Source organism: Geotrypetes seraphini, chromosome 3 (assembly GCF_902459505.1).
Source record: "Geotrypetes seraphini chromosome 3, aGeoSer1.1, whole genome shotgun sequence".
In the NCBI taxonomy this organism is placed as follows: domain Eukaryota; kingdom Metazoa; phylum Chordata; class Amphibia; order Gymnophiona; family Dermophiidae; genus Geotrypetes; species Geotrypetes seraphini.
Window position 1 is genome coordinate 226,538,253 of NC_047086.1, and position 25,408 is coordinate 226,563,660.

At 43.9% G+C, this 25,408-nt stretch overlaps 1 protein-coding gene across 5 annotated transcripts in view; it reads right to left on the reverse strand.

Moving 5' to 3' along the window:
* DGKA (diacylglycerol kinase alpha) overlaps positions 1–25,408 on the reverse strand; it is a 281,663-nt gene that overhangs the window by 127,014 nt on the left and 129,241 nt on the right. For 2 of the 5 annotated variants that reach the window (XM_033937010.1, XM_033937009.1), the window contains exons 2-3: positions 3,345–3,465; positions 1,168–1,244 (exon numbers count right to left, since the gene is read on the reverse strand). The exons of 1 other annotated variant lie outside the window; for it this stretch is intronic. In XM_033937010.1, the coding sequence (XP_033792901.1) occupies positions 1,168–1,244; positions 3,345–3,423 (156 nt within the window). In that variant the 5' untranslated portion in view covers positions 3,424–3,465. Of the gene's footprint in view, positions 1–1,167; positions 1,245–3,344; positions 3,466–3,729; positions 3,749–25,408 lie in introns of those variants that run through there. 2 more of the 5 variants (XM_033937011.1, XM_033937012.1) reach the window with 2 other exon arrangements.

Consider the following 25,408-nt stretch of genomic DNA (forward strand, 5'->3'; position numbering starts at 1 on the left):
CTCAGTTCCTATAGTCCCCAATATTCCCTACAAGGTGCTGAGGAAACAATGCAGGAGTGTTGGTAATGGGGAGATCACAGCTCCTGCAATCTCATCCCCTCCCAGTAGGGGGTGCTGTAGAAAATAGTGCAGGAATGTTGGCTGTGAGGGGAAAGGACTCTCAGCAACTATAGTTCTCAGCCCCCCACCCCTCACCCTGGAGGTACTGTAAGGAACCAGTGCAGGAGTGCTAGGCTGTGAGAGAGGGATTTTCAACTCCTATAGTCCTCACCCCCCTCCCTCCCTCCCCTTTCCATGAGGTATTGTAGGAAATAGTGTAGGAGTGCTTGGCTGGGAGGAAGGGGCTCTCAGCTCCTATAGTCCCAAGCTTCTCCAATGAGATACTATGAGGAATAGTGCAGGAGTCCTAGCTAGGGTTACCAGATATCCGGGGGGAAAAAACATGTCCTCTTTCACTGTCTGGGTGTCCGGGGGGGGGGGGGGATTTCCAAAATTCAGCAGTTTGTCTGGGTTTTAGAAGGCTCCAAGCTTGGACCCACATCTGGAGGGCCTCTGAGCATGCGTGGATGCGATGTGACATCATCACAACACATCCACGCATGCCCAGAGGCCCTCCAGATGTGGCTCCCAAGCTCGGCGAAGGAGACAAAGTTCATGTGGGAGCAGTGCAAGAGGCAGAATGGAGCGTGTCACGTAGCCTCTTTTTTTACAGACAAAATCTGGTAACCCTAGTCCTAGATATGAGAGAAGGGTTTTCAGCTCCTATGGTCTCCAGGAAGAGATTGAACTGTAGAAAGATCATCAGAGAACAGGTTCTACCAGAGATTCATCCAACGCAACTTTCTTCTGACTGCCCTACTTATTTAATCATTTATATACTACTTAAATCCTAAATTGTTTACATTCAGATACTTTATCATATTTCCCTATTTGTCCCAGTGGGCTCAAACTCTATCTAGTGTACCTGGGGCATTGAAGGGATTAAGTGACTTGCCCAGGGTCACAAGGAGCAATGAAGGATTTGAACCCACAACCTCAGGGTGCTAAGGCTGCAGTTCTAATAACTGCACCACACACTCCCCTACTGCTGCCTCTTCAATAAATTCAAAAGGATTTTACAGATGGAAGAAAAACAAATAAAAGACTGACAATAAACCAAACTCTCACCTCACCCTGAAGATACTGGGACAAGCTCCCATCTCCGTAGAACTCCTGCAGGACATCTTGTACCTTCTTAGTGCTGTCTGCAAGGAACACGAAAATCAGAGCTCCAAGTGCTGGAGGCTTGTCTCTTTAGCATCACCAAGACATTTCTTCCGTTAATTACAGTAAACCAATTGTGCTGAGCTCTGTCTAATCACAGCCTCACTGCTTTAACTCAAAACCATTTAATTATATTTCTTATTTTATTGTGTGTTCTGCCCATCTTCCTCAACTAGACTGTACGGACTAAACTCTCTCACACGTCTCTGCAGAGCGCTGCACATGATCGTGCAGTACTCTACAAATGATTAAAAATAACTCAGATTAATTCACACAGTTCTGGAACAAGCCCTTTTCTAGCTGTACATCACCTGTGGTTGTGCGGGAGGCTGATGGAGTGCCTTTTTCTGCCTTTTGGCATCACTTCACTGCTAGGGAAGCCAGATTAGTAAACTGAGCCAGGATGCAGCCTGGCTATCAGAACTGCCTGCCTTTCTAGGGGATTCCAAATCCTCCCTCCGTTCCCCCCCCCCCCAATCAGCACAACCAACAATCAGATTCCTGCAAGTCTATTCTCTAGTCCAGACAGATTAGAAAACCATGCTGAAGCTGAGAAGATGGCAGTCAGAACCTGTCTCAGTTTAACAGCACGTCATCTTCATCTCCAGTGCAACAGAAGCTGACAGGTAATCATTCTGGATTACAGCAATTAAATCAAAAAAAGAACTGCAGAAAATGTACAAGATTCAGGGATTTTATTCAAATCAATGAAAGTGTGTTTCCAAAACTGGTCCTGATATGAAGGATGAGGACCCGACAAGGACTGTGTTTTGAAAAAAACACTTCTTCCTCAGGGGTTCGTGAGTTTTTTACCGCCTGTTTCTTCAGAATTTTATGTTTTATTGCTGTTATCCATATGGTTCTTGCATACTTATGTACTGAGCATCACGGACCCCTGAGGAAGAAGTGGTTTTTTTGAAACATGGACCGTGTCGGGTCCACACCCTTCATATCAAGGACCAATTTTGGAAACACATTTTTCATTGATTTCAATAAAATTCCTGAACCTTGTACATTTTCTGCAGTTCTTTTTTTGATTTTGATTGCTGTATCTTCACCGCAGATTTGTTGGTCTATCTTTGTTTTATCATTCTGGATTACTCAATGACCCTGTCACGGCTAGTCACTTTTGCTATATTTTGGAAATTGGGGGAGGGGCTGAAGATTAACACGTGATGCCACCAGCTAAAAATCAGTCGCCACCTAACGTTCTTATTCACCATTCTCCTTTGCCCCATAAGACATGTAATTGGAGCAGTGAACTGCAATCTGGAATCCTATCATCGTCTCCCTCTGAAGAAGCTCTGTGTAAGAGGGAGGATGTGTAGATTATAGCTGGGGGTTCCTGCAAGTTTTGTTCTTTCCCCATAATTCCTTTAAATCAGGGATCTCAAAATCCCTCCTTGAGAGCCGCAATCCAGTCGGGTTTTCAGGATTTCCCCAATGAGTATGCATTGAAAGCAGTGCATGCACATAGATCTCATGCATATTCACTGGGGAAATCCTGAAAACCCGACTGGGATTGTGGCCCTCTAGGAGGGACTTTGAGACCCCTGCTTTAAATGGTTCCTGCATGCCATCTCTGTATTATGAAATGGCCTTTCCTAGGGAACTTGGGTCCAAGACTTACTAGCATCAGCCAAAAGAAATGTGTTGACAAAGTCTCTTTGCTCCTATCTGCCCAGGCTATTATATGGCAGCATTTTCCATTCCTACCCAGATCAGGTCTTCAGTTCCATCACAGCCACCTACATTTTTCTCATCTGACTAGGTGTGGAACAGCGACTCTACTATGGCAGGGCAGGGTGGTCACAGAGAACAAGTAATAGAGGCTTCCAATGGGAAAGGCAGATAACACCACCTTCATATACCACATCCCCTGGCTCTTTGCACCCACCTCCTACCAGCATAGGATCCAACTTTTCAAAATAATAGGGGATGCCAGACCCACTGGAAGTTACCCTTCCCTAGACACAGTCTGCTTAATACTGAGGGTGCTCAAGCATCCAGGGAGTTGGCACCTTCTCTTTCCATTCAGGTCCCCCCCCCCCCAAACCCCTCAGCCCGTTTGCTCTACTTACAATCGATGTACTTCTGCAGGTGGGCAAACTCCTCTGGGCTGAGCACCGTCCAGCCCTTGCTCTCTTTGCTCTCCGACATCCTGCTGGTCTGTCCCCCGCAGCCAGGGAGGCTTTGCAAAAGCTGAAACGTTAAAAGAAGTAGGGGAGTGAGGCAGAAGGCGGAACCGAGCTAGGGCAGGAGAAAGGGCAGTGGCAGGAGGGGAGGGCACGATCCTGGCACTCCCAGCCTAGCTGAGCCGGCACATTCTCCCACACTGGCTGCCTCTTTCAGCTCTGCAACAGAAGGCGGCTGAGCAGCCTTCAGACTAAAAGAACCCTCCCAGTGCTTCTGGGAAACCCTGTATCGTTCTAGCTTTTTTTTTTTTCTTTTCTTCCTCCCCCTTACCAATATATTTATTAATTGCCTCAATCATCTCCGCCTCCTGTCTCCGGATGGGAATCCTGGTATATCTGTTGGCCTCAGGGGATCTTATCAGCTTCCACACAGTCATCACAGTCACATGCGCATCAGGGACAGCCAAGGTCCTCTCTCCCTCTCTCAATCTACCCTGCTCAGAAACATCCCGCCCTGTCACTTCAACAAAACACAAACTGCGCCGTCTCTGTTATGTCATAATCGAGGTTTCCCCCCCCCCCCTTAAGGGTCTATATAGGAAATGCCAGTGACGTCATAACATGCTAGGTGATTCCTTGAGGGATCGGGGAGGGGGGCAGGGCCGAGACTGCACACACAGTGACAGAACAGTGATATATAGATATATTTATATACCCTACCGTCCTACATCTCTGAGATGGGCTGGCTTTCCCCATCTTTTTTAATCTACATCTTCAGATCCAGGCTGGGTGCTGGATTTATCACCCCAGGTAGTGAGAGATCTGCATACCAAGTTTCGTTCAAATCGGTCAAGCCGTTTTTGCGTGATCGCGGCACATACACACACACATACATACCTCCGATTTTATATATATAGATAGATTACGTGTGTGTCAGTTCCCCTTTCTGCCTATTTCCAGCCTTTATAAACAAAAAATTAATTCAAAATCAGTATGCTAGCGGCGACTGTCCAGTTTGCATTAAAACTACAGGTGGAGTTGAAAATTTACTTTCACTATATGTTTTAAGAGTTTTACAGACATTAAGGGCTCCTTTTATCAAGTCGCACTAGCGGGGTTAGCGCGCGTGACTTTTAATCACGTGCTAACCCCCGCGCTGGCCAAAAAACTACCGCCTGCTCAAGGCAGGCGTTAGCGGCTAGCGCGGCCGGCATTTTAACGCGTGCTATTACGTGCGTTAAACTGCTAGCGCGGCTTGATAAAAGGAGCCCTAAATATTTAGAAGCAAATTTTTATAAGATAGCATCTAGGTGAAAAGTATAAATTAGGTGTGACTTTTATAAAGACGACATTGGCACCTATGTGCCTTTATAAAATAGCCACCCAGAACAAACCCATTATCATGAAAATACTCAGGCATAAGTGCACATTCTTGTCAAAGGTGTACATTTTATGTATGTTTTGCATATTTTGTAAAAAATACATTAATACACTGTAACTCTGGTTCTACTCAATGCACATGAGTTTTCTGGTACCTGCACTTATATGTAAATCAGTCTTTACCTATGGGAGAAAACCTCCCTGGGGGAAATTTTCTAAACTGTGCAGCAGTTTGCAAAGTCCACCAATATTTTTACCTGTGGCTTTTCCAGCAGTTAAGGAAAGTAGGCGCATACTTTTCCTTTGAAAATCATGCAAAGATAAAGCAGCTGCCGAGATTGGCCCTTCTTCCACAGCCACATTTTTATGGCCAAAACAACATGCCTTTGTTTCCTTCTTCTGGCCTAACTCTGCTGTGGGGACACCTTAGTGAAAATGTGAGTAAAAAGCAAGCATACTATGCCCCACAAGGCACATATCCTTTGGATAATTTTCAAAAGGTCCTGTTAACGCAGGTAAATGGCTTCTAAAAATTACTCTGTGAAAAAAGAAGGAAGTCGTTTGAGAAGAGGACTGGAAGAGACAGGGGCTGTGTGGGGAACGGAGGCTGGGTGATGGGGACAGGCTGAGAGTGGAGCTGAAGTGAGAGGAATGGGAAAAAGTAAGGCAATTGAAAAGGGTTACTACCTTGGACTGAAAACACTGCTGTAAAAGGCTAGAAATAAAAAGAAAGGAACTGTAAGGTGTAGAACAGCTGGGTGATCGGGACAAGCACTGGTAGTGAAACTGTGGAGAAAGGAAGGGGTAAAGGGAACTGAAAGGGTTATTGGTTAGGAGAGAGAATATTGTTGTAGAGAGCTGGAAGAATCTGAAAGCTCTAAAGCAGAGGTGTCAAAGTCCCTCCTTGAGGGCCGCAATCCAGTTGAGTTTTCAGGATTTCCCCAATGAAAGCATACCATGAAAGCAGTGCAAGCAAATAGATCTCTTGCATATTCATTGAGGAAATCCTGAAAACCCGACTGGATTGCGGCCCTCGAGGAGGGACTTTGACACCCCTGCTGTAAAGGGAAAAGATGCTGAATGATGGGGACAAGAAGAGGGAATGTAGCTGTGAGCGTAAAGAAATAGATTGTGAAAGTGAGAGGAACTTAGGGAGAGAGCTTGGGCTATGATGGTGAAAGGATGCTGGGAGGAGACATGATTTGAGAAAATTGAAGAGCAGGCAAAGGGGACCTAAGCTGCAGAGGAAAGAGGAGCAGAAAGAGATGGAATACATCTTTGTGGGATTGGGAAAACAGAGGTTAAAAAAGGAAAGAGGAGTGGAAAGAGATGGAATACATCTTTGTGGGATTGGGAAAACAGGGGCTGAAAAAGGAAAGAGGAGCAGAAAGAGATGGAATGTATCTTTGTGGGATTGGGAAGACAGGGGCTGAGAAAAAAGTGAGAGGAAAGACGGAGGGAAGAGACATGAAGGTGATAAGTGACCTGAGGGAGGTGACACTAGAAGAAAGGGAGATGAGAGAAGGTAGAGAGAATGGCTTTGGAGAGATATACACATGCAGTACAGAGAAATTGAAAGTGAGAAGAAGACTGGAAAAGAATTTGTGAAAGATAAAGAACATGCAGTTTTGGTGTGACAGGACATTGTAGCAGCTTTGCAGATGGTATTCAGTAAGACTGATTTCAGGAGGGCAGCCACAGCGCGTTTACTGCACATCAACAGAGCCTTCTGTCAAACTTTGAGGCCATATATCCCTATGAACTAACATCCTGAGACTTAACTTTGGAGATGAGAGGAATATCTGCTTGTTTATAGCAGAAATTGCATATAGGAAGCCAGTCGGTTTGCTACAGTTCCTTTTATCACTGACAGATCAGTTCTACTGGATTGAACAAGTCGGAAAATTGAGTCATTTTTCTGAACAATTTTTTATTAAGTGGTAGGCACAAGACTTTCTCATGAATCTCCCTTCTGTCTAAGTTCAGCTAAGGGGAGAATATCCAAATTGTGTCCTCAATGTTTTCTAAAATGTTTGCTTATGGTAGAAAAATGACCATGTTATGCCTCTAGCATGCCCCCTTAAGATTTAGATGAACTGCAGATGAACAGCGTAGAAATATGTCTAGAAAACATGTTTTGAAAATAGTGATTTGGACAGTTCAGCGAGAAAAATGACCATCTGGCACTTTCTGTCACTTTTTTATATCTATAATTTACATTTAATTATCAAGATTTTTTTCACAAGAAGAAAATTATTCCTCACATCAGAAAAATAACCATACAAATTCAGACTACATAATCAAATGTAAGGATTAATAAATACTAAAAACACTCCAGAATAAGGAAACAGAAAATAGGAGCCCTAAAGGGGGAGAAGCTTTAGAAAAGATTAGGGCTCCTTTTATCAAGGTGCGCTATGGGGGTTAGCACGTCGGACATTTCATCACGCGCTAACCCCCGCGGCAAGCCAAAATACTAACACCTCGTCAATGGAGGCGCTAGCAGCTAGCGCGGCAGGCGGTTTTTAAACCCCTACTGCGCCTTGATAAAAGGACCCCTTAGTCATTGCAAGAGAAAGTTGATTGAGGAAAACCTAGGAGGCTCTTTCTTTTTAAAGTTTTCTTCTAAATGTCTGGTCCTGGGAAAATAATTCTTATGTATTTTTGGATCCAAGTCAGCTAGAAACTTTTCTTTTGAATAAACCTGAGAAAAATTCAGTTTAACTATGATCTACTCCATAAGGTAAAATGGGGTAATTATCTATTAATCCCCAGCCAAAGTTGTGGATTATTTTCTGCTCCTTTCCTCCCCGTGATGTGGGTCTGATAGGATGATTGAATTACGGTGTGTTACTTAAGTGGTTATTTTTTTTTATACCAATTACCTGATTTCTAATATTGTATTGTATTAAGAAATTTCAATTTAAAAAAAATTGAGGAAAACTCAGGAATCTTGAATTAAACTAGCCAGTTATCATGCTAAACGAGAAATCTCAAGTTACATTAGAAGAAGGTGTAGAAACTGAAAGTGGCATAGGTGGAGACCTAGGGGTCCTTTTATCAAGCTGCAGGAGGGGTTTAACGCGCGTTAAATCGCCTGCCGCTAACGTCTGCATTGAGCAAGGGTTAGTTCTTTAGCTGGCCGTGGGGGTTAATGCATGATGAAATGTCTGACGCGCTATAACCCCGCTAGCACGGCTTGATAAAAAAGACCCCCTAGCTTCAAGAATATTCTTTATATTGGTCAAGGCCAGTAAGTACAAAAGTTTGTGCTTCAATTTTAACATTTACATGGAAACAGAAGGAAAAATGATGCTCCAAGTGTCAGAATCTGTGTTTGAATGGACAAAAATGCCTTCTGTCTCAGATGTAGTTTTACAGAGGTCAGGAAATATTAAGATCTTCTGACCTAGAAATTTAATTCTTTTATAGCAAAATACAGTCTAAGGCAGTGTTTTCAACCTTTTTACACCTATGGACCGGCAGAAATAAAAGAATTATTCTGTGGACTGGCATCGGTCCATGGACCGGCAGTTGAAGAACACTGGGTTAAGTCGTGGGCCAGACCCCACCCATCTCTACCCAATCTCCACCCCACACCCCCCCCCCCCATAATAGTACTAATTGCACCTTGCACGTCCCGTGCCTCATCTGGAAGCCTTCCCTCTGACGTTGCAATGTCAGAGAGAAGGCTTCCGGTTCTGGCGCAGGATGCCCGTAAGAGCCACTGCCCATGGCTTTGTGCACTGAATCAGTTTGGAAGAGGGGGCTGGCTGGAAGATAACGCCACATTGATCGCACCATAGACTGGCGGTTGAAGAACACTGTTTTGGGCCTGATGCAAGTGCTGGCCCTGTGGACCGGCAGGAAATTTCTGTGGACCGGCACTGGTCCATGGACCGGTGGTTGAAGAACACTGGTTTAAGGAACTAGTTTTTATCTGGCTCCAATGCAAAGGAGACTATCCTTTGAGAAAATTAGATAAAGATTAAAACTGTCTTGAGTGCCTATTCCATGCCAGTCCACATATTAAGCTAACCAAAGGTAGCAAAGTGTCTCTTGGGATTTGCAGGACTTCCATTAGATATTTCTTGAACATATCCACAGGTGTAGAAACAGGTGATTTGGGAAAACTCAAATGTCTTAAATTAAGACGTCGCTCATAGTTCTCCAGAGCCTCGAGTTTTTGATGAATCACCATTTTATCGTTATATAAAATAACTTACCCCTCCTTCAAAGATTTCAGTTCTCATTCAATATTTTTAATGGAAGAACTGTAGAGTATCATGACCAGAAGAAAACTTTTAACCAAGGAGTCTTCCAACTTGCCTATAGTGTCCCAAACCACTTCCAAGTGTCACTTTCTAGTTGTTTCTTACCCACCATGCAGTTTTTCACTTCTGAGGAGCCAAAATTAGCCTGAGCACTATTTGAGGGGAGTACAGCGCATTGGCTCCCCATCAACCATAAAATTACTTACAAGCTGGCACTAATTACATTTAAAGTCTAAAGCTCCACTATTACTAGATAGAGTCATTATCCCGTATAATCCTTTCCGTACTTTACGATCAGAGGATAAAAATCTTCTCACAATTCCATCCATATGAACTACAAACACTAAGCAAAACACACTTTTTTCAGTTACTGTTCCCCAAATCTGGAACCTACTACTAACTCTAGTAATGGAAGAAAAACCCCTTGAAAAGTTCAAATCAAAATTAAAAAGCTACCTATACAGGGACGCCTTTAATCAATCTGATTTTGGAGTCCATCTGACATTTCCACTCATAGCACGCAAGCATGGATCAAACAAATGCCCTTCTGTTTATTCCCTTTTTTGTTCTCTTTCCTATACTAATTTGTAGTTCCTCCCTCTATTTCCTTCTCATGGAAAGTATGTCTGTGATTCCTCCCCAAATTGTTTGAACTCCCCCCCCTTTTTTTTTTTTTAATTGTTCATCGCTTTGTAATCTATGAAAAAGCGATTTTATCAAATCCCAAATGAAACTCCTCTCGACCCCCACCAGCTTCACCTCCTACTGCATCTATAATTGGCTCCGGTTCCTTAGAGTATATAACTCCCCTGCCACGAATCAGGACCTTTTCGGCAACCCCTTCGGTATCCAAGGTCCGATTCTGAACAAGATGTGCGTTCCCTCCGAAGGGTCAAGCCGAGTTCTCGCAGTCTTCGGGGCTCAGTATAGCATCTAATTCACCAGGCACCAGTTCTCCAAACGCTGGTGCTGCTCCCAAAGTAATAACGCTGGCAGTGGGAACAAAAAAGTTTGATATCAACTACTGTCTAAAGGAAGGCATTATTCGAACCTCTGGCGGGTGAGGACATATCTTCCCCTTCTGCTTCATCATGCTGACTCGGCTTACAGCATTCCACGGAGACTGCAGCAGATGGTAAATGAGAGCTTTGGCATCCTGCTCTATGATGCTACCTTGGCTCCACTCCAGAATATACAGCTTATGCCACTTTTTGGACATTTTCCTCTTTTAAAAATAAGCCCCATAGTACGTTGCAAGATTGATAAGGCGGAAAGTTTCATCTGAGTGTCCTTGGATGTTTCCACAGCCTTTGATGCAATTAATCATGATATTTTACTGAGAAGATTGAATGCTATCGGTATAACTGGAACAGTGTTCAAATGGTTTGAATCTTTTCTTGACATGTGCCAGTTTCTAGTGCTCAATAAGATGAATAAATCATATTGTATGACGTTGGCTCATGTAGTCCCTTAGGACTCCACGTTATCTGCTACATTGTTTAACATCTTTTTAAGGCCTTTATGTACCTTGTTGAATAGTCTGGTGGTTGAATATTGCATTTATGCAGATATCCAATATATTTTTAAGGGTGCTGGCCATATGGTGTGGCAGGGGCTGGAGGAAAGGGAAGAGAGAGAAAGGATGCTGGCCACATGGAGTGGGAGGCTGGAGGGAAGGAAATAGAAACAGGATGCTGGCCATATGAGGTGGTTGGGGGTTAGAGGTAAGGGAGAGAGACACTGGACTGGGAGCTGGAGGGGAAGGGAGAGAGGGTTCTGGACCCTTGGGGGGGGGGTTGCTGACCCTTGTGGGGTGTTGGACCTGCAGGATGGAGGAAAGAGAAGGGAAGGGAAGGTACAGAGATGGAAGATGTATAGTGAGCACGGAGAAAGAAGAAAATGTCAAATGGGCAGGAGACCCTGGCAAATGAGTTAGCAGAAGACAAACAGAAACCAGACCCTTGGACCAATATGATTTGAATAATAAAATGACCAGACAACAAAAGGTAGAAAATTATTTAATATTTTATTTTATGATTACAATACATCAGATTTGAAATGTGTACTCTGCCAGAGCTGGTGTTATGAGACCGCAAGCATGAGCTAGGACCTAACAGTGTTTATTTTGTGTTCATTTAAGAGCACCAACGTGGGGTTGGAGAGGGCAAAGAGGGGTGGGGTGGGTGAAGAGGTTGCAAAATAAACCCACCAACTAATTTTAAAGCTATATCGTAGAAAGTGAATAGAATTGAAATTTTTTTTTCCTGAATCGGACAGTTCTACTGCAGGTATAAGGGCTATTGGAGTTGGTACAGTAGGTTTAGGGGGGACTTTTGGAGGGCTCGCCATATAAAGTATGGGGATTAAGGTGAGGCGTATACCTGGCACCCTTAATGTGAAGTTCACAGCAGTGCCCTCTAGGGTGTCCCACTGCTCTTCTAGCATGTCTTTGTGGCCAGTCCATTAAAAATGCTGACGCCTTCTACACGCAAATGGCTTGTTTTGGACATTTTTAATTTGGATGTTTCTTTTTTGATAATGGCAAAAAAAAAATTAGATGGCTAGCTAGACAAATAATCTAGCTGGGCCATTTTTGAAAGAAAAAGAAAAAGATAAGACGTTTTGCAGGTTCAAAATAGACATTTTCTCCACCCAATTTTTGGATGTTAAAAATGTCCAAAGTTGGACTTAGACGTCCTATTGAAAATGCCCCTCTATGCTTCTATGTTCACATAAAACATTGCTTCTTGACTGTCCATCTGAATCAGGAGAGAGGAACTGTGAAGGTGATGAAAGAACTGTTGTGGGGCATAGAAGAACACCCTGGGCTCCCAGAGATTGATGTGGAGATGTTTCAGACCTTAACCAGATTCCCTAGAAATACTGGTTGTCAAGATGAGCTCTCCACCTCTAAGTCCAGGCACCTGATGTCTGAATTAACTGATGCTGTGATGGAGCACAAGGGATGCCCACTGTAAGAATTATTATTATTATTATTTATTTATATGCTGCCATACCGGGGAAATTTTAAGCGACTCACAGCATAGGAAAAAATACATACATACTAGAGAGCTGCATGGGAACGGGGACGATGGGAATCCCACGGGACCCACGGGCATCCCGCGGGTTCCCCCTTCGGGTCACGGGGATCCCGTGGGGATGCCCCCTAGGGTCGTGGGAATCCCGTGGGGTCGCCCCCTAGGGTCGCGGGGATCCCGTGGGGACGCCTCTGAGGGTCGCAGGGTTCCTGCGGGGCTGGATGTACTCAGTCGCGCGGCTCTTCTTCTCTCTACCTGCTCTGCTTGCAGCACAGAGCCGAACGGAAGTCTTCCCGACGTCAGCGTTGACGTCGGGAAGACTTCCGTTTTGGCTCTGTGCTGTAGGCAGGGCAGGTAAGGAGACGGAGAGTAGCCTCGCGGTTCGAGTGGCTACCAAGGGAGGGGGCGGTCCGCCCCGGATGCAGCACAGCCGGCCAGGTCCCCTTACTTTTGTGGCGCTTCCCCAACCGCTGACCGACAACAGCCCCGGTCTGACAATCCTCCCTGCCCTGTAGCCGCGAATCTAAATTACCTTCTTACAGCTGCTGTAAGAAGGTAATTTAGATTCGCGGTTAAGGGCAGGGAGGTTTGTCGGACCGGGGCTGTTGTCGGTCAGCGGTTGGGGAAGCGCCACAAAAGTAAGGGGACCTGGCCGGCTGTGCTGCACCCGGGGCGGGAGAGAAGGAGGGGGGGAGAAGGATGCTGAAAGGCCATGGGGAAGACGGGCCGGAGGGGGGGGGGGAAGGACTCTGAAAGCACTTGTGGAAGACAGAGGAGGGAGAAGGACACTGAAAGCACATGGGGAAGACAAAGGGGTGGAGAAGGACGCTGAAAGGCCATGGAAAGCAGGGGGGGGGAAGGACTCTGAAAGCACTTGTGGAAAACAGAGGGGGGAAAAGGATGCTGAAAGCACATGGGGAAGACAAAGGGGTGGAGAAGGACGCTGAAAGGACATGGGGAAGACGGGGGGGGTGGAGAAGGATGCTGAAAGGCCATGGGGAAGACAGAGAGGGAGAAGGACGCTGAAAGGACATGGGGAAGCAGAGGGGGGAGAAGGACACTGAAAGCACATGGGGAAGACAGAGGGGGGGAGAAGGACGCTGACAGGACATGGGGAAGATGGGGGGGAGAAGGACGCTGAAAGGAAATGGGGAAGAGAGAGTAGGGAGAAGACGCTGGCAGGGAAGAAGACAGAGATGCCAGACTATGGGGGGAGTGGAGGGAAGAAGATGGGTGCCAGACCAATTTGGAAGGGGGAAGAAAGGGAGAGGCACAGTAACAGAGCAAATGGAAGATGCAGAAGGAAGAGAGACAGTGGATGGAAGGAATTGAATGAGAACATGAGGAAAGCAGAAACCAGGAAACAAAGGTAGGAAAAGAATTCTATTTCTTTTTTTTTTCTTCAAGATAAAGTAGTATATTAGTTGTGTTGATAAAAATTTATAAACATTAGAGGCTCTGGTAGAAACCCGTTTACAAAGTATGTATTCTTCCCAATTAATATTTCCAAATTAATAAAGTTTTTTTGCTTATTTGTAAATGGGTTTCTACCAGAGCCTTTAATTCAGTAGCATAATTAAATGAAATAACTATTTCTGAAGTTTATAGGGATGGGCGGGGACAGAGGGGATTCCTCGTGGGGACGGGTGGGGACGGAGGGATTCCTCACGGGGACGGGTGGGATTCCTCACGGGGACGGGTGGGGACGGGTGGGACTTTGGCGGGGACGGGTGGGATTTCTGTCCCCGCGCAACTCTAATACATACATTTCCAGTAAAAATTTTAGTACAATACAATAAAAGGCAGTGCATACATTTCAATAAAATTGATCAAAATGAAAATGTACAGACATTTCAATAAATTGTTCAAGATAAAAATGTAAACCATATGGCTAAGAAACAAAGAATAAATGAATGTGGTTAAATGAGAGCAAATGTAAAAACATTATGATGTCAGCCTATTAAATAATTGAGCCTTTAATAGTTTCCTAAAATCTAAATAAGAAGAAGCTTCTAACATAATTTTTCCGAGGCATGTATTCATTTTCGCGGCCTGAAAGAAGAAAGTTTTCTCCAGGAACCTCTTGTAGCGGCAAAATTTTATAGAAGGATAAGTAAATAGCTGCACTCTCCGTGTATTCTTATTAAAATGGCTCCAAGAAAAATGAGAAAGGAGGTAACAATTTGAACAACACTCTAGATTCCACCGGTAGCCAGTGCAACTTGTGATAGAACGGAGTGATATGCTCCCATCTTTTTAAACCAAAGATGAGGCGAACAGCAGTGTTCTGGACTACCCTTAATCTTTTAAGAATTTTCAAATAAGACCCTATATATACAATATTACAGTAGTCCAGTAAACTTAAGAGGGAAGATTGCACTAGCAGCCGAAAGGAGGCTTCATCAAAATATTTCTTGATGGTGCGGAGCTTCCAGAGCATTGAAAAACATTTCTAAATATGTAAATTGGTGTGTTTCTCCAGTGTAAGGTGTTTATCCAACGTAAACCCCTAATATTTTAATGGATTGTTCTATATTATAATCCAGCCCATTTACACATATCATCGTTTCTCTGATTCCATCATTAGGTGTTGCCAGAAAGAATTTAGTTTCTCCTCTCCTTTCTCCTCTCATATCAAGTAGCATCATGGGGCAAAGACCTGGAAAAACTACTTAGGTATACAAACAATTATGGTGAATTTAGGAAACACCTAAAAACATATCTGTTCTTGAATTACCTAGGTCAGTGGTTCCCAACCCTGAACTGGAGGACCACCAGGCCAATCGGGTTTTCAGGATAGCCCTAATGAATATGCATGAAGCAGATTTGCATGCCTGCCACTTCCATTATATGTAAATCTCTCTCATGCATATTCATTAGGGCTAGCCTGAAAACCCGATTGGCCTGGTGGTCCTCCAGGACAGGGTTGGGAACCACTGACCTAGGTAGCTGATCCGCACAATCTCTCCTACAACAACCGCTCTCATATTCTGTTAGTCACTAACCTCCAACTATGTAAGTTCTACTCAATTGTAGCATTCTTTTTAATCATTGTAAACCACATATAACTTCACAGTCCTGCGGTATATAAACTGCTATTATTATTATTATTATTCAATTTGAAAGCCGTCATCCAAAGCTCAATCTGGTTTGTAATAGTTGCAAGAAAGTTTTGTAAATTCAAGTGACAGACAATAAGTGGGATGACTATAGTTTTTGTGCCCAATTTATAGGGTTACCAGATTTTACTTACATAAAATCCGGACCCATATTCCCACCCACCCCAGGCCCATCCAGATCCACCCATTCCCGCCCATGTCACACCCCTAGCCACACACCCCTCAGCCTGCTCATCAGGCGGGAATGCTTTTCAAAACCCAAAGTGCCGGGTTTTGAAAAGCCATCCGGATGCCTGGACATACCCTCTAAAAAGAGGACATGTCCGGGTAAATCCGGACGTCTGGAAACCCTACCAATGTATAACATGAAGTGGAGCCAAAGGTGGTAAAACACAGAGGAGAGAGGGTGAAAGCAATGATTCTTACTGGAAACTTCAGATCCTACTGGAAACACATTTTTATACAAGCTAAGGGGATATATTCTTTTAGAAAATCAGTAAAGACAAAATTATTTGATAGATTTGTAACTTAAGTTTTTATGGTCTTTTATCTCTCATAATTATATATTTCTATGACTTCTACAAATTTGCTGAAGTTCAGCTTCCTTTTGTTGTAAACCACCTAGAACCGCTAAGGTCTGGCGGTATATAAGAATAAAGTTATTATTATTTGTAAGTATGCTCTGGTTGTAACCTTGAGCACTGACTTTATGGAGGAAGGAGTGGCCTAGTGGTTAGAGCTACAGCCTCAGCACCTTGAGGTTGTGGGTTCAAATCCCGTGCTGCTCCTTGTGCCCCTTGACAAGTCACTCAATCCTCTACTGCCCCAGGTGCATTAGATAGATTGTGAGCCCACCAGGACAGTTAGGGAAAATGCTTGAGTACCTGATTGTAAACTGCTTACATAACTTTGATAGGCAGTATACCTAAATAATAATAATATATGGGCCATGAGAATTGGATTATGTCCTCTGGAAGCAATGGTCTGAATTGGATAGAGTCTAAAACCATTCTTATAAATGAACTGAAGCTGACTGACAGTGTGGACTTCTGAACGGCCAGAGACTGAAGAGCTACCGTGTTTCCCCGATGATAAGGCAGGGCCATCAAATAAGACAGCCCCCCCTTTTTAGAAAAAATTGTAAAATAAGGCACCCCCCCCGCAAATAAGCCACCCCCCCCCCGCAAATAAGCCACCCACCGATACCTGCGCTTACCCGAATCGGGTGGTACGGTGGGTGACTCCGTGTGGTCCCTCCGTCTACCGCGGGGGTCGGCAACCCGCGGCTCCAGAGCCGCATGTGGCTCTTTTCCACCTTGTCACGCAGGAATGCAACTTACAAGTCCGGCGTCGCAGCGGGAAATAGCCATGCTGAGCAGTGAGCTCAGCACGTACACAGATGAAAGCCTTGCTTGCTGATTGGTCCGGCGGCCGTGCCACCGGACCAATCAGCAAGCAAGGCTTTCATCTGTGTAGTGCTGAGCTCACTGCTCAGCATGGCTATTTCCCGCCGCGACGCCGGACTTGTAAGTTGCATGCCTGAAAAAGAAATCATCCTGGCCGGGGTCGGTGTCATGCTCCGGAGATCTACAGCCTTCCTATCTCCCTTTCCCTTCTACCTGCTTCCGGCCACATCCCCTGCTCCGCGGCTCTCTTCGGCAACTCAGCAGCAGCGATCGACACAAGCTTCTGACATCGGGGCCTACCCTCTGCGAGTCCCGCTTGTTTCAACTTCCTTTTTCCACAAAGGCGGGACTCGTAGAGGGAAGGCCTCGATGTCGGCAGCTTGTCTTGATCACCGCTGCTGACGAGTTGCTGAAGAGAGCTGCGGAGCAGGGGGATGTTGCCAGGTGCAGGTAGAAGGGAGAGGGCCAGATGCAGGACTCGTGGGTGAGGGAGGAGAAGAGAGAGGGGAGGGAAACAAAAGGAAATATTTCATACTGGGCTGGGCCGGAGTGGAGGGAGGGTGGAAAGACATTGAAAGGGTAAATAAGGCATCCCCCCGAAAATAAGCCCTAGAGCATATTTTGGCCTTCCAAAAAAAATAAGACAGTGTCTTACCATCGGGGAAACACGGTAGTATTTTGCCTAGAAGAATGGAGGCCTGTGACTGAGAGTAAAAGCCAGTTGCTGAGGTACAGAAAGACTAAGGGCCGGATTCTGTAAAGGGCACCGTTCTCAGCAGCCACCTAAAAAATGGCCGCCAATCGTGTGTCAGTCACATAATGGTATAAAACAGGGGAAAACAAAACCACAAACACAAATATGCAATAAAACAGAGTGGAATTGTCCAAATCATCGTGATGTGCACAATAAAGTATCCTTCAACTCATCTAGTAGTATAAATGTCTTTATTCATCCAACGACTCAATGACTCGACATGTACATGTTTTGGTCAAAAAGGCCTGCCTCAGGAGTCTTAAGAGTCTTCAAAAGTAATATCAAATAACGTAATGTCTGAATATACACCCACTCTTAAAGTTGCTACCAAATAAAAGCTTGTAGAGCAGTGCTTGAAGCCAGGATACGTGCCGAGCATTCTGCTGCCAAATCATTAAGTCATTGGATGAATTATTGAGTCATTGGATGAATAAAGACATTTATACTACCAGATGAGTTGAAGGACGCTATTTGTGCACATCACTCTGATTTGGACAATTCCACTCTGTTTTTCGCATAGTCACATAATGGTGCCATTTATAGAACACCAGCTTTCATCAAAGGTAGGAGCCGGAAATATAGGCCAGGGTTTTAAAGGCCTACATTTCCAGAACCTATCTTTGACGAGAACTGTGTCTACAGAGGTGCCCTAGAACGCGCAAGGTTGTTTCCTGCATTAATCACGCCTATTTCATCCTTAGGCGTTCTAAGGAACCTCAGTAGATGCGATGGTGCTGTTTTTCTAGGCACTAGTAGATACCTACATTTTTTTTTTAACGGTGCTTAAAACATTTTAAAATGGCTTTAACCAATTAACCCCCTCATTTACTAATGCGTAGCACAGCTTTTAGCTCCGTCAGCAGCGGTAACTGCTCCGATGGTGCCAGTAGGGCTCGACTTCAAGAAACGATGGGATAAATATGTGGGTTCACTTAGGGGGAATTGCTTAGAGGGCGTGTTCTTCTAAGGGGAGTGTTCTTTTAAGGGGAGGGTTCTTTTGAGTGGGCGGACGGCCTTTTTCTGCCATCATACTCTATGTTTCTATGTTTAAATGCCAATGCTTGTGATGGTGAGCAGCTGCTACCACGAGACACCTTTATTCTCTAACTCCTATTCCTCGATCTTATCTGGCTATTACGTTTCACTTCTGCTGTCTATGAAGATTTTTTGTTGCATATTGTGTTGACATTATCAGTAGGCTATTTGAATATTTTACCACTGTAATTGTTTATTGCCTATGTGTGGGTTATACCTGTTGTATACTGCTTTAGTTGAATTTCTTCCTAATAAATCAATCCATAAATACCTTTATTTTTCCCATAAACCACAAGGAACAAATCAATTTCTGATTGCCCACACCCCTCTCTTCTATCCCCCACCAATTGGCATAATTTATCTTTACATTTCACTAGAGAATTTCAAGCCCCCTTCAAAAGTGTGTGTGTGTGGGGGGGTGTCTATACCCTACCACTTCTCTTGGACAGTGCCTAGCCTTTTGCCTTCCTTTTTAAAATTGCTTTCTTTACTTCTCGACCCATTGAGTGTAGTGAGAACAGATTTTCAGAAATTGGTCCATCCTGTCCATCTTTAATCTATTTTGTGTACAGTTTAAGATTCTTACATTAGCTCATAAAGTCCTCCACACAGGTTCTTCCTCTTATCTTTCTTCTTCGATTACTCTTTATACCCTGCCTCGTACCATTTGTTAATCTACTACTTCCTGTCTCTCTGTTCCAACAGTATTTTGTTCCTACTTGAGTCTACATATCATTTAGCTTTCTTTTGAATAACTGCTTCACTTTGGAACACCCTCTTCCTGATCTTCATTCCTTGTATCTTTAGTTTAGATCGCTACTTAAAGCCCAACTGTTTAGGGCAACCTTCCCTAATTTTGCCTTTTAATTTATCCTGGTGGTGGAGCTGGGTCTGGATTCTGAATTATTTTTTTTTATAACTCTTTATTCCTGTCCTTTTTAATTACATGAAGCTCCTTTCTCAGGGCTCCTTTTACTAAGTTAAAGCTGGATTGCCAGTGGCTGGTTTAAATAGGAGAAGTTCAACTTTAACTTTAAGTTCCCCCGACCTTGATAAAGCTATGCAAAACGCGTCAGGAAGGGGAATTGGTCATTATTAAAGCTAAGTTATGAAGCTATTTATATAAATTATTTACTTATTAAATGAATTAAGGAAACAAATGAAATAATTAAACAATGAAATGTAGATAATGAAAGAATGAAATTAGAGTGAAACAAAAAGAAAATAAGGATAAGTACTGGGAATAATGAAGACTATCACCACCAGGAATTGTTTAATTCAGATGGAAGTCTGAACTCCCATTGAGTACTTTCAGTTTGTGGTTGAAATGAAATGAAACCAATAATGAAATAGTATTTTCAGCGGTCAGTTTCTACATAACAAAAATATTTTTTTTAAAAAAAATCTTATCTTAGAGCTTTTTAAAGGATTTTTGCAGGACTTCTATGAAAATAAAAAAATACATAAATCTAGGCAGGATCATCATTTTCACACCAGTTTTCCTTACTAACTACGATATACTCATCTTCAGCCAGTGATTTAAATCCATTGTTTTAAAGAGGCTAGGGGGTAATGTCTTGCAAATAGTTTGTGTATCTCAGGAGTTAAAAATTTATTCCCAGCGGTTGACTTTCTTTTTTTGTAATCCATCTTGAATTCCTGCAACATTAGGTGGAATATGTCTCAGAATGGAATAGAGTAGATAACTAATTTTCCTCGTTGACCTTTTGCAGGTTAATTCTATAACTTAGGCCCTCACAATTGCATGTGTGTTATGCTTGTAAAAGGTAGCAACACATCACTTGTTCTATACTGCAAATATACAGTTAACTTACATAGTGCTTATTTGCAAGGGGAGCATGCACAAGGCAGGGTATGGACAGGACTCCCACATATGCACCTAACTTATAGAATACAGTCGACTCCACCTAAGTGCACGTCTCCGGTTAGCCGCACCTGACCACCACGGTCCCGTTTTTTTTTACATTAAAGTCAATGGATGTAAACTCTGGATATTTGCAATGCTGATAAGCACCCAATCCGCTTATGCGCACTGATGTCATAGGTCCCACTTGTATTCTTTCACGTAGCATTCACTCCTGTTAAAAGCAATCATGTAGACGAGCCGCGTGTTTCGGAACAGCAGTCTAGGCCTGGCCATGTCTTTGGCTGAACATGTCCACCATGCTGATGTCAGACGCCGCTTAGGCGTTTACATAAATTGGAAGGGCCTGTCCCCTGAGAGTGGTGTACTCCAGGTCCTTCTGCAGTTGCTCACACAGATGAACTACAATATGGTCTCCCAATTAAAGCGATAGAGACCTATACACTGCTTTCAAACGTAGCAAAGCTGTTCGCATCAAGGGGCCTGCCTGTCGAATATGAAAGCAACAAAAACCAAGGGATAATCGCAAACTTCAAATGTGATTACAGGTCACTCATCCTAAGATATGTGATGGCAGTGATCGATGCAAGCACGGAATCTTGCCCCTCAGCTGCTGATCTTGCAAGAAAAATGACGGTGCTCGACTCTCTTCACATGGTACTCCGATTAAGCACATGTGGCAAACTGGTCCGAAGGGCTTGCACTTAAATCGAGCCTAAATGTTAGGTGCACCGATAGCTGATTACACTAGTATTTTATAACAGAATGTAGGCACCCATGGTGGGCTTTTACAAAAGTGTGCTGCCAAACAGCACATGCTAAATTGTCCGTAGGAACAGAATGGGTGGCCCAGCATTTAGCATGCCCTGCTTGGAAAAGCACCGCTGTAAAAGGTCCTGTATGCCCCTTTACAGAGCACGCTCCTAATGCACACCCCTCCAGAAAACCTAATTCTAACTCCTCTGTTATAGAACTGCTCTCCTGAAAGGGGAAATCTGCTCTAAAGGGAATTAGCTTCATGCTGAGGTATATTCTGATTTCCACTCCACCCCCAAATGCTTCCATTTTCTCCCTTAGCCCCAGAGTAGTTTCCATAAATATATCACCTGCAAATAGTGCAATCTTATGATGCTATTCAGGGGATTCAGATGGGAGAAGATGATAATAATTTCTTACTCTTTGGACCAATGGTTCCATAGTCAGTACAAAATGGATTGGCAGCAACAAACAGCCTTGTCTTGTCCCTCTTCTCAATTCAAAAATGTTATTATAGCCCTCATTAATTTTTAAACAAGCCAGAGGTTCCTTATATAAGATGTTCACCCAATGAAAAAAAATTCCCTCCCACCCCCAATTTTTCCAGGGCCCAGAACATATATGGCCAGTAGACCTATTGAAGAATGTTTCTATATCAACAGATAGCAAAAGTATCAGACTACTAGAATTTTTTTTGTTTTACATATCAAGCTAAACATTTTCCTTATATAATCTAAGCCCTGTCAACCGAGGATGAATCCAGATTGATCTGAGTATTCAAGATTAGGCAGTAGAGGAAGCAACCTGGCCACCAATATCTTTGTAAATATTTTAAAATTCACTTTGAGTAAGAGTATTGGTCGATATGAACCATATGTAATCGAGTCCTTTCCTTCCTTGAAGATTACAGTAACCCCTGCCACTCACATGAAATGTGGCATTTTAACTTATCCAGTAAAAAGGTCTACTAGCTGGTTCCTGAACTCTTCATACAGTTTAGTTGTTAATCTGTCTCTGCCCAGGGCTTCCCCAGAAGGAAGAGACTATAGCAGTGGGCTCAAACGCAAACCCTTTGAAGGGCTGCATTTTATTTGTAGGTACTTGGAGGGCCGCAGAAAAAATAGTTAATGTCTTATTTTTAAAAAATGACAATTTTGCATGAGGTAAAACTCTTTATAGTTTATAAATCTTCCCCCCTCCCCCGAAGGCCTGCATGTTCCCCACTTCTTTGCAGCATCCTCCAGCTTCCCCCCTGGACTCCCAGTCTTAGTTTCAGCTAATTACCACAGCCTGCAGAGAGGATCGCCGGTGCTGTAGCGTTCCTTGCAGGCTGCCATCGGCCTCCGCAACACGTTCCCTCTTCCGCAGTCCCGCCCCTCCTCTGATGTCAGGGACAGGATTGTGGCAGAAGGAACATGCTGCTGAGGACCACGGCAGCCTGCAAGGAACTCTACAGCACCAGCAATCCTCTCTGCAAGCTGCGGTAATTATCTGAAGGTAAGAGTGGGAGGCCAGGGGAAAGCCAGAGGATGCTGCAAAGAGCGGGCAGCACTAGTAGAGGCCGCAAAATAGTACCTGGCAGACCACATGTGGCCCTTGGGCCACGAGTTTGAGACCACTGGACTATAGGCACCTCATGAGAGATAACTAATTTAATTAGCAGCCCTCTCTCTTCTCCCAGATGGGTAGCTCTGAAAAGTTCAAATATTCCTCTCTAACCTCTTCTGTCACTAGGCTCGCCAGAGTGTACAATTCTATATAAAATTAAGAAAGGACTGTTGTAGCAGCTCTATGTTTCTGATAACATTACCTGGCTTGAATCCTGCTCTGAACCTTTTTAAATTTCCTAGCCATCCCTCTACTTGTTTGTTGCCTTGCTCATAACAAGCTTAGCGCATCTGGAACACTTAATAATTTATTTCATCCCCTCGCAGCTCTGTAAAGGGTGTTCTGAGCATTTTCCAATTCTCAGCACACTTTGGTATTTGGTACTCTCTCTTATGTTCCTCTAGTGAGTTTTCCAAGTGCAGCATTCAGCTCACTTTTACTTTTCTTTTTCTCTTTCTCTCTTCAGTGCTATAAAATTGACCTCTAAGTACAGCTTAAAGGCACTCCCTCATATGATTAGAGAACTGCGCTCCTATAGCCTTAAGGCCCCTTTTACAAAGCCGCGGTAGTAATGATATTAAAAATCCCATGGGCTTCGGTGCATTGACCGCAGCATCGCTATTACAGCTTTGTAAAAGGGGACGTTAACTTGTAAATATTCCTCATTGTCTTTTTCTATCTGGACACAGGTCTCTTTGTAATTTAATAATAATTAATTTAAGTTCCAAAACTGTCATCCACTACCCTTTTCCATGTCCCTGAATTTTCATCACACTGGGTATGGTTGAACCAGGTAATACTTTCAATCACATATGTAGTCACCCTTAACCTCATTATCGTATCTATATAGGCAAGATCAGATCTTGACTACAAATTAAATATTTTAGAATAGAATGAGTAATGTTGGTTCAATATTGCCTTAATAATGAATGTGACTGTTGGGCAGAATACATGGAACATGCAGTTCGTTATCTGCTGTCATGTACTATGTTACTATATTTCCCCAGGTTCACTTCTCTCCAAATATCAGGCAGATTAAATTCTTTAATGAGGGCTTTTGGTTTCTGGCTATTGCTGCTCAGTCCCCTCATCCATCCTCTTGAGTTATCCACTCTGTGGTTGGGTGTCAAATTGAAATCCCTCCCTATACACACACAAAACTCCACAGCTGCTCAGTTGTTAGCTCATAAAATGGATCTTACTGGTATCAGATGCACAAATATTTGCCAGGGTATAACACTGGTCTTGAGTGTTCCCGTTAATGAGTTTCAAGTTTATTAAAAGTTTGATATCCCGCCCTATCAGGCTTCAAGGCGGTTTACACAATTAAAACAGCAGGGAATACATGAAATATAAACTAAACAAATTACAGTTAATCTTGATCATGAAATACTAATCAAACAAAGACAAAACAGAGACAAAAGGGGAGCAGGGGAAGAACTACAACATTCGGATAGAAAAGTCAAAAGTAAAAAAAAAAAAAAAAAAAAAAAAAGGGTAGGACATTAGGTTGGGAAGAATTTAAAAGCCACCGAAAAATTCCAGCCTGAAAAACATGTTAAACATCCTTAAAAGGACGATCATAAACCTTCTCAGCGAATCAACACTCCCAACCCCTACCTTCATCTGTTCCTTTCTGTTGGAGATAAACCATCTGGTTACACTAGTGATCAGTGGTATAGCCATGGGTGGATCCAATGGGAGGGACGGGGCCCACCCATTTTGCACTCAGGCTCATCCAGCAATGGCGCACCCTTAATGTAGTTGGCAGCGATCCCAAGCCCTATGACCTGAAGATCTCCAGACCTCATTTTTTTGTGCATGTACAAGTTAGCATGCACTAGATCAGTGTTCTTCAACCACCGGTCCGTGGACCGGTGCCGGTCCGTGAAGAATTAGTGTCCCCAGCAAGTGCATGTCCATCTTCCTTCCGGCTTGGCTGATCCTTATCTTCAGTGCCAGCTGCACTTGTTTGCGGGACAGCGCACAGTGACTCTTGCATGCTACACGTGGCTGACCTGGAACCGGGTCAGCAGCATGCAAGAACCGCTGCACGCTATCCTGGCAAACAAGTGCAGCTGGTGCTGAAGATAAAGAGTAGTCAAGCCAGAAGGAAGATGGACATGCGCTTGCAGGAGACACTGATCCTGCTTCGGCAGAGGCTGGATGGCCTCGAACAAGCAAGGGAGAAAAGAGGGGGGGAGGAGCATGTTGGGACATGGGAGGGGCATGAATTTGGGACAAAGGTTGGAAGGCAGGGAAGGGGGACATGAACTCGGCGCACATAAAGGAAGGGAGGAGGCCTGAACTTGGGACACAAGGGAGGGGACAGAAAGGAAGAATAGTCGGGGATAGTGTGTAAGTGAGAAGGAAAGATGGTACACATGGGGAAAAGAAGAAAGAGGAAAATTGTTGGGCATAGAGAGAGAAAGAGGAGTGAGGAAGAGATACATGGGGAAGAGAAGGAGAGTGAGAAATGTTGAATATGGTGGTGGAGAGGGAACAGAGGGACAGATTGAAGGGGATTCAAGGGGGAGCAATGTTGGACATAGTGATGGAGGGAGAGGTGTGGCATGGTGCTGGAGAGGGGTGATAGAAGGAGAAATGTTGGGCATGGGGCTGGTGGGCAATAGTGAAAAATGCTGCACATGATCCGGGGGATGAGAGAGGGAGAAATGTTGGATATGGCAGTAGAGGGAGAGATGCACCATGGATCTCTCTCGCTCTCTCTTTCCCCACTCCCTGTACACAGGAT